The sequence below is a fragment of the Melanostigma gelatinosum genome (genome assembly GCF_949748355.1).
Source record: "Melanostigma gelatinosum genome assembly, chromosome: 19".
Taxonomy (NCBI): Eukaryota; Metazoa; Chordata; class Actinopteri; order Perciformes; family Zoarcidae; genus Melanostigma; species Melanostigma gelatinosum.
This window is the reverse complement of record NC_136652.1, coordinates 8,908,734-8,917,906: the sequence shown is the minus strand read 5'-3', so window position 1 is coordinate 8,917,906 and position 9,173 is coordinate 8,908,734. Positions and strand designations below refer to the sequence as shown.

Below are 9,173 nucleotides of genomic sequence, written 5' to 3'. Positions count from 1 at the left end.
AAGGTGCATCTGTGTTTTGTTGCAGATCGCAATAAAATAAATATTAAGTGTGACAGGAAAACAGCAGAAATCTTTCTAAAGTGCAGATCTGCATGGATATGACCACAAATAAAAGCAGACATTTGCTTTAAAACATAACAAATAAATACAATAATAATAATCATTATAATCACAATAATGTTAAAAAATAATGATAATAATAAAAATGTTGCTGTGGTGCCCTACTGTGCTCATATAATATTTTATAATACTTTGAAAAGAGTCATTCTTTAAACACTTGTACTTCACTTCAGTAAAAGTACAAAAGTTAGAAGCAAAATATATATATAAGTATCAAAGTAAAACTACACTTTAGGCAGAATGCAAACATTGCGATAGTTATATTATTATATATATCATTTATTATTATTATTACTGAATTGGAGAACATTTGACCCGCTCTATATACTGTTACAGAGCTTAACTATGGCACAGTATCATCTTTTATATTGATAATGCTGTGTAGTAACTTCAGCTGTCAGATAAATATAGAGGTGTAAAAAGTTTCCCTTGAGATGTAGTTGATGAGAAGTATAAAACAGCAGAATATTTTGATTCTCAAGTAAGTAAAAGTACCTCAGAATTCTACTTAAATACAGTACTTGGGTGCAGTTACTTTACACCACTTTACTTTAAGTACCCTACATTTTGTTGATACTACTTTTGTACTCTTACCTAAGTAAACTTTTTGAAATCAGGACTTTTACTTATAATAAAGTATTGTTGTACTTTGGTAATTAAAGGATCTGAATACTTACACTAGCTCAGGTTAATTAATAATCAAACACGGGCTTAGTCGTATTTTTTGTCTCCATCATGGCCGTTCATGAGAACACCAGTTGCAATGAAATGAATGTGAAAATCCTGCAACTGCTCTGCGCTTGCGTACTTCCCCAGCGGCTTAGGTGTGAGAGCAGTCTCGCGTAACTTCGCCGAGGAAACAGTCGGTTTATAGCAACAGTAGAGCCCATCACCAGACACAACGGGACGAGAGAGGAGCACTGGCGCACTTCAGTGAGTAATATTAACTCAACCTAACTCACAATGGGCTTCTTTACGCATGAAAACAGTTTATTTAACGGCTAGTTTCATTTACGTCTCACGTAAATACTTGTGTCGTTCCCGTATCTGACAGTTATTCTTCCGTCGACAATGTGCGTGTGTGTGTGTGTGTGTGTGTTCTCTAAAAGGCCTTAACGTGAGGCTGAAAACAAAAGTGTCGGCTTAGTTACACGAGGGGATATATTTAGTTCGCTAACATCACTGCGGTGGAATTAAATTGGGTGGGAACTCTCTAAATTCAACAGAAACCATCCACGCGCAGCAAACGTTAGCGGTGTTAGCTAGGAGCTAACGTACTGTCGCACGGTGACTGTCGCACTTACCGAGGCTGTAACGTCAACTGTCACAAACACGGACCGGTGGCTCCGATCCGAACCGGGCTGTGACGTTGGACGTTATAGGCTTAGAACGCACGAGGGTTTACCTGAGTTATGGCGTACTTTTATAACTGTATATAAGTCGTACAACGTACAATAGCTGTCAACAGGAGGTAAATTAACTGGTGGTCAGATTTCCTTTATTTGATAATAAGATAAACAATCAAGGAAATGAGGCTCACTAAAACTACTGCATTACTTTTACTGATTCTAATTTTTTCATCCTACATGTTCATTCAGATTCATAATCTGAAATTGGAATTAAACCTGTTTTTGTAACTGCTGATACAATAATTACAACATTCTGACATGTCAAATATGATGGACATAATGTCTAATATTATGGACATATCCGAATCATTGTAAACATTTTGAATCAACCAAATACATTTAACGTTACTTGTGATGTTATATTGTATACCTATAACGACATGCAACTCACCCAGAAGCAACTTGAGATATGATCAACTTACCTAAACATTGTTTGTATCTTTTGCCATTTGTGTATTTGATATCTATTTATTTATTTATATTTGCGCTCTTGCCTAATTCGTTCTGCAACTGCTGCACAACAATTCCCCTCAGGATAGATGGTGAATGAAGACAATGTGCCCAATTATTGAGTACAACATCTATATGTCCCTGAACTTAAACTGCTTTGTTTCTGGATTCAACTACACAAGACATTTTCAGTCAGTTGACTAAAAGCCGAATAATAAGTCCACTACAATCCGCATGATCAGGCAAATACAACTGTCACGTACCATAAAAGAAAACAAACGATGTCCAGTTAAGATACAAAAGCAGGTATGAGTTTCCAAAACTATCCAAAACAAAGTACATATCTCTCAAAATGAACTTGTGTTGATAAATATGATGAGCTCTGACAATTTCAAGCCAGGTTTAACAAATAGCCCATACTATTGGTGTGTCTTAGTTTGGTAGGGTGAGCAGGAGGAAAGAAAAAGCTTTTAGGAATTATATGTTGTTATTGCTACAAACTTTACTATAATGAAGAGTAAAATGCAACAACATATGTTGAAGATCTGGGAAAAGTTGGGAAAGTCCAGGTTTAAGTTTTTATGTACTGATGTAATTTAAAAGACGTTAACTAGATGCTATTGGTTGTAGTGGCCCTGGCGCTCTGTGTTAATTTGCTATTAATAGCATGTCTGTCTTCCACATATCTAAAGAGGTCTCACTGACTGGATAGTTATTTGTATTACTGTGTGTGCCGTTAGCTTCATATGTGGAAGCAAAATAAACTCTGAAATAAACCGTTTTGGATCCATTTTGGAATCTTAAGCCTACACATTCGTCAAAGTAGATTTCTGGGGTGAAAGGACACTGCGGCATTAACCGGCACATGCACCAGCAGCATTTGCCTGGTGGACAGTGTTGATTTGAATGCAGGAAATGCTTTGTTATTGTTGGATTGTTCCTGGTCTCGAGATGTCAGCGGGATGAATCGTAGCTGTGTTACATGTTTATGCCGGTTGGATCCTCCTGCTGGGGATCTCAGCTGCCTTCGTGCACCACGGTGGGTTATTGCATTTTTTCGCCCTGGGCTAAACGGATTCACTGTTGCAGAGATTAGTGACATAGTGAGTGAACTAGTGACCGGCTGCGCGTTCATCTGTGGTGTTTCTCTTTGTGACCATGTGGGGGAGCTCTTGTGCAGGACTCTAAACCGGTGTGACCATACAGTTTCAGATTTGTCCGATTCAATAAATAACTTAATTTAAGTATGATTGTTTTCCTGGTGCAGTCTGAATGCTACAGCGTCACTGATATCTCACAGGATAGGTGTTTCTGTCCGCAGATCTTTCTGTAAGGGGGTCCACCACAACCAGATTTGAACAGTTCACACCAAACACACACACGGCGTAGGTGAGTAAAGTGTGTGTGTGTGTTTGCTTTCTTTTATTTGTTTATTGCCTGGCAATAAAGCAGTCAAGCAAGCAAGCAAATCTCACATATTACTAAGACGCCTAGTCATGATGATGATAATAATAATAAACTTTATTTTTACTGCACTTTTTAAAGCAAAGGTTGAACCAGGAATAAAACATTTCCGGACTGCAAAAAAGGCAAATAAAATCAGACGATATCAAAATTATACACAAATACAATGGAATGAAGTGCTGTGGATTTGGCAGTAGATTGAATGGTTTGTATGATGATATGATTTTAATGAAAAAAATTATATTCTGAGACTGTGACCTGAACATAGAGCCTTTAGACCGCTCGGCCTTCTCTGGCCTCTCTTCACGTTCAACATGAACAAATGCAAAAGGTGCAAGAACTTGAAGATTGAGACATGCTGCACAAATATGACAAAAGATAGGAAAGAATGATCAAATAACAAAGAATCAAAAGCATTTTGTTTTGACCATTATGGCTGTAAAAATCGCCCCCTTTTACATGGATGTCCCATCATAGATGTAGACGATGAAGCAATAAATTCCTCAGTGCGTGCTATATTTGACAGGATAGCTGAGATCTCCTGCTGGCGGAGGGCCTACATGTACCTAGAATGCAAGAAGAACAACCGATTTAGCAGTCTCGTCAGTTTAGAACGCACTGAGGAATTTGGGGCTTCAATGGACTACATTTACCATCAACACTGATTGGACATCCACATAAAAGGTGGCAACATTTTCCCTTTAGATTAAGTTGTAATTTTTTTAATTTTTTTATGTGAATATAGTTGCGTGCATTAATCAAACTGTTGACTCTACGTATTTATCATTCAGCTGTTGATATGTGTGTGCTAATGTGTGTGTGTCTTTGTGAATCAGGAGGATGGCGTTGAATGTTTACTCCACCTCTATGACTGTAGAGAACCTGAGTCGTCATGACATGTTGGCATGGGTCAACGACTCTCTGCAGCTCACACACACAAAGATTGAGCAGCTCTGTTCGGGTAAACACACATACATACACACACTTTATTTTTGAATGTTGAGTTTGTAATTCAATTCAAAATGTGCATCAAGCTCTAAAAGTAAATCTATTTCTCCTCCATAGGTTCCGCTTACTGTCAGTTCATGGACATGCTGTTTCCAGGGTGCATATTAATGAAGAAAGTTAAGTTCAATGCAAAACTGGAACATGAATACATCAACAACTTCAAGGTCTTACAGGCTTCATTCAAGAGAATGAATGTGGACAAGGTGAGAACACACACACGCACTCATTAACATGCACACATTCAGACGAGATTTGATTAAACGAACCGTCCCCCTGGGTTAACAGTTGTTGAAATATGTACTTTGACAAAAGATAACATCTCTGATCAAAGACACCTCTGACCACATATGCTGCATAATGTAGCTGTGGAGTTACAACAGAATTATTTTATCAACGCGTCACCTCTCTGTGCTCCTCTCCTCCTCTCAGATCATCTCCGTGGAGAGGCTGGTGAAGGGGAAGTTCCAGGACAACTTTGAGTTCCTTCAGTGGTTTAAGAAGTTTTTTGATGCCAACTATGATGGGAAAGAATACGACCCTCTCATGACACGGCAGGGCCAAGAGGGAACGCCGCCTCCACCCAACAACCAAGGTACACTAAACACACACACACGCATGTGTCACTATCGGCTGTGTGTGAACCCAAAGGATTCATTTCATTGCTGTCACCTCTTCATGCAAACATCCCAACCTCTAACACAGATGAACCCATTCGCCACAAACCTAAAAGACCCTCTTGCTCAGGTAACATCCCCTGCATAGGGCGGGCGTGTGTGTGTGTGTGTGTGTGTGTGTGGGGTGTGTCCTTGTCAATGCTTGCAGTGTCTTACCTTCATTCAGAATGTGAGTTACCTGGTTTATGGATTTGTGTATTCTTGCCGGTTGTGGGCCGTGTTAGGGGCTCTGACTGTGTCTCTGTAGTTGTACGCAGCTACACAACAAGCACAATATACATTTTCTTTTAAAGTAGCTTCACACAATCTCTTGATTTTTCTCGACATTGTCTCTCCAAAAGCAGCCCTTGTGCACTGAAGAAGGAAATCTAAAAGTTATCATCAACTGTCTGAAGCAGAGGTGCTCTCTCCAGGCTCTATATTAAGGGATGTGTGCCGAGTCGATGTCACACTGACTGAACCCCAAGTTGCACTCTCTGCGCTTTACAGCACTGCTCCTAAATTCTTAGGATGGGTTAAATGTAGATGACAAATTTCATGGCTGCACTTTATTTCAAACTGCTAGCAGTGATGGGCAGTATACATGTTTTGACACTACAGGTGTTCTTAATAAAAATCAAAGCACACTTCAAAGATGTCCTATTGAGGTTGAATCTTTGTCTGTTTGTGCTTTTTAAATTTTGTACAGTTGCCGTCTTTAAGGCCGAGGAAACTTTTGCAAAGTGAGGACAATTTGACCCGCCCTCATCTCCTGAAGAGAGGCTTGTTGCCGGTTAGGACTTGGCTTTAGGGTTTTAAAGTTAGAAGTCAGTTAAGGTTAGAGTAAGAGTTAAGGTGATGTTATCTCAACAAGCTCTAAGTGTTTTGTCAGTGTCTTCACTGTGTTTAACAGAACTTGCAGCCCAAATGCAATCATGTACTTGCATATACGAGTAAAGAAAATAAGGGAGACTTAAAGCATAAAAAGATGCGTTGGGTCAAATGTATGCTCATGTAAAGCTTGAGCTATTACAAAGGCTGCATCTCAATCTGTTATTTCGAACCGACATCTCACAGCCGACTTAAAACAACACAGCCTAAACACATTCATCCAGACATTTGTAGCTGTACCAACATTGGTGTGTGTGTGTGTGTGTGCGTGTGCGTGTGCGTGTGTGTGTTTTTTTTTCTTCCAGGCCCCTTGAGAACATCTCCCACGACACCGAAGACTGTTTGCACCCCCCAGAGGCAGATAAACCTAGCAGCAGGCCGCAAGACCGCTCCCGTGACCCGCAATGGAGGAGACTCTGAGCTCATAGAGCTCAACCAGCAGGTACCAGCTGCTTTCATCTGTTCAGCCATTTCTAAAAATACAAACGCACCCTGTTGTTTCCTGTCATGGCATCGCACCGAGGTAGCAGCGCAGGGCTCGCATTAAACTGCATGAATAATTGTACCCGTCAGTGTTTTATAAAGTTTCTCAAAATTGTAGCGAGTCCGTAGCACACGCAATAACAACACAAGGTCACTGAGCCCGAACTGTCTGGGCTGACTCAACACATCCTTTAATTTTTACAGACTTCTTGAAAGTCTGTTGATAGAATAAGTTAAGTAGCTTATCAAAAAATAAAAACTTCTGTGCTTTTAAAGCTTTATTTGATGATGTAATACAGCATTTATCCTTCCATAGACGCTTTACTGTTGTTTGATGAGTGGCCATAGTTATTCATTCTATATTACAGTACACAGTTGTTTTGTTTGCCTCATACCCCCAAGCTGTTTGACCCGCATCTCTTTCTGCTCGTAGATGCTGGACCTGAAGCTGACCGTGGACGGCCTGGAGAAGGAGAGGGACTTCTACTTCGGGAAGCTGAGGGACATCGAGCTCCTCTGCCAGGACAAAGAGAACCCCATCCTCAACAAAATCCTGGATGTACTGTACGCTACGGAGGTAAATACAGTCGGGTCACACACAGAGCACATGCGTCAGCACGGAGGATTGGAAGTGGAACTTACCTTTACTTTGTGTTAGTTACATTCAGACTTTGAGTTTGAATTAAACTATTTTCAATAGGAAGATGCATCTTTTCTATGTATATGATCTGTCCTTGCGTCCCTCTGCACCGCTGTCACAGCAGCACGACCATGACAACAACATACAACCCTTGACTGAAGTCATTGTCATGCACATGCAAAATGGCAATTAGGAACTTGGTGATGGGTGTACATGGTAAAGAAATCTGCTTTCTACCCCGATTATTGAAACCTGGTTTTGTGTTTGTTAATTGATTGATTGGTCAATCAATTTATTTTATTTTAGGGTATAAAAACAACGGACATAAAAACGTCCTGAGATGCTTAGTCAAACCAGGAGGGCAGCACATGAAACACTTATTTCCAAAGTGGACCTCACCCTATGCCAGTGTAGAAAAATACGTTTAAATGACATTACACTTTTACATGATTGTCAAACACCTGCAGTGTTTGTGACTCTTAAAGCCGTCCAAGAGGTCCGATTATCACCAAAATAAAAGCGAACCGTCAAGGTGATGAACAAGGAGCCCAGGTAGTGACCGCTTACGTTTCTGCTTTATCGGTCCCATGCTCTGCAGAATGATGTAATGTCTCAAACAGGACACTTGCAAACTCAAGAGGGAGGAAAATGTATCAATAACACCAACAAGCAGAGATGTAAAAAAACCCAAATTACGGCTTCTCCTCCCGACTTACACTGACCTCAGTCTTCTTCCACAGGACGGATTTGCACCACCAGAGGATGAAGAAATTGACGAAGGGGAACAGGACGACCAGGAAGAGTTCTGAATCGTTCTTCCTCTCCTCATCATCACCCCCCCCCACTCTCACCCTTTAAACTACTTTCATTATTGTCATAATCCCCCCCCTCTGTTTTTGCCCCTTTTTTATTTTACATTTTTTACAATCTACCCACACACTCCTCCCATCTTGTCTGCGGCTGTCCATATCCACAATGACTTTGTTGCACATCCTTGCTTCCCAAACACTACCTAAGGACACTTCACCCAGAACCGGGTCTGGACCAGAGCCCAGCAGCCTGGCTCGGCTCACTCGACTTCACTCTTAACCTGTTACCAGAGGGGACGGCTGCACTGCAGGGCCGCTGTAGCCTGCTAGGTTTCAGGTTAAAAGCAAAGAGACTACAGCACTGCCATCCTGGAGCCAACAGTGCTGTGCTATCAATCCGTCTGTCTCAAGAGGCAGGTCACTTTCTCTCACCTTGCACTTTAATTGGTGACCACACACAGACACGCATGCATCAGGGTGCTCCGCATAGTTTATATATGAAACCACACAAAAAGTTTTCCACACAATGACCCGTTTTTAAGGAGGTTTTGGTTGTAGATTTCACACGGTAAGATTATAAATGGTGTCACGCCTCCAAGGAGGGAGGCCTGTACATGTATTTTGAACATATGGAATATGATGACACACATGAACGTACATTCAGCCGCTGGACATATCGCAGACTTTGAACTGCTCACATGCATCAAGAAATCCTTATCAAGAGTCTGCATTTTGTTCATCAGTGTATCCCACCAGAGAGGGTTTGCTCATGACTGTCTTGACAGCTTGTTTATGAGACAGTCTGGTGTTTTTATTTATTCATCTTTTTTTTTTTCTTTTTAAAGTGGTTTTGGATTTGGGGAGATTGAAGGTCTTGCACCAAATGTAGCTGAACAAACTGACTGAAATCATGCAAAATGCCAACAAGCAGTGAAGATGCAGGAAGATTTCATTTTTATATTTTTTAGATTAGTTTTAAAGAGTTATTTTCTATTGGCGTTGAACTCCTCAATGGCCGAGTTAGAGGCGTCAGTGTAAGAGTTATTTATCAGACAAATGTCAGCCTTTAAATATGATGAATGAACAAATACTATTAAAGGTAAACTACCGACAGACACTACTAAATACCAATGTTTTACTGTGTTAATTGAGATCAACGTTTGAGCTTTATTCTTCTGTTCGCGTATTTAATTCAGCATTGTTGCAAAGCGTTAAAAACGCCACACTAGCTGTAAAGGAACTTTTC

At 40.5% G+C, this 9,173-nt stretch overlaps 1 protein-coding gene across 6 annotated transcripts; it reads left to right on the top strand.

Moving 5' to 3' along the window:
* Nucleotides 1–991: 991 nt before the first annotated feature.
* LOC306793003 (microtubule-associated protein RP/EB family member 3-like) lies at nt 992–8,976 on the top strand. 6 transcript variants are annotated; one of them, XM_079290411.1, is made up of 10 exons: nt 992–1,053; nt 3,301–3,368; nt 4,280–4,404; nt 4,509–4,654; nt 4,881–5,043; nt 5,154–5,195; nt 6,301–6,437; nt 6,912–7,055; nt 7,240–7,334; nt 7,859–8,976. In XM_079290411.1, the coding sequence occupies exons 3-9, from the start codon at nt 4,284–4,286 to the stop codon at nt 7,309–7,311; spliced, it is 825 nt and encodes a 274-aa protein (XP_079146537.1). In that variant the 5' UTR covers nt 992–1,053; nt 3,301–3,368; nt 4,280–4,283; the 3' UTR covers nt 7,312–7,334; nt 7,859–8,976. The 6 variants fall into 6 exon arrangements, with proteins under 6 accessions (XP_079146537.1, XP_079146541.1, XP_079146540.1 ...); XM_079290412.1 differs by having other exon boundaries at nt 1,036–1,053; nt 3,301–3,364; XM_079290415.1 differs by lacking the exon at nt 5,154–5,195.
* Nucleotides 8,977–9,173: the final 197 nt, after the last annotated feature.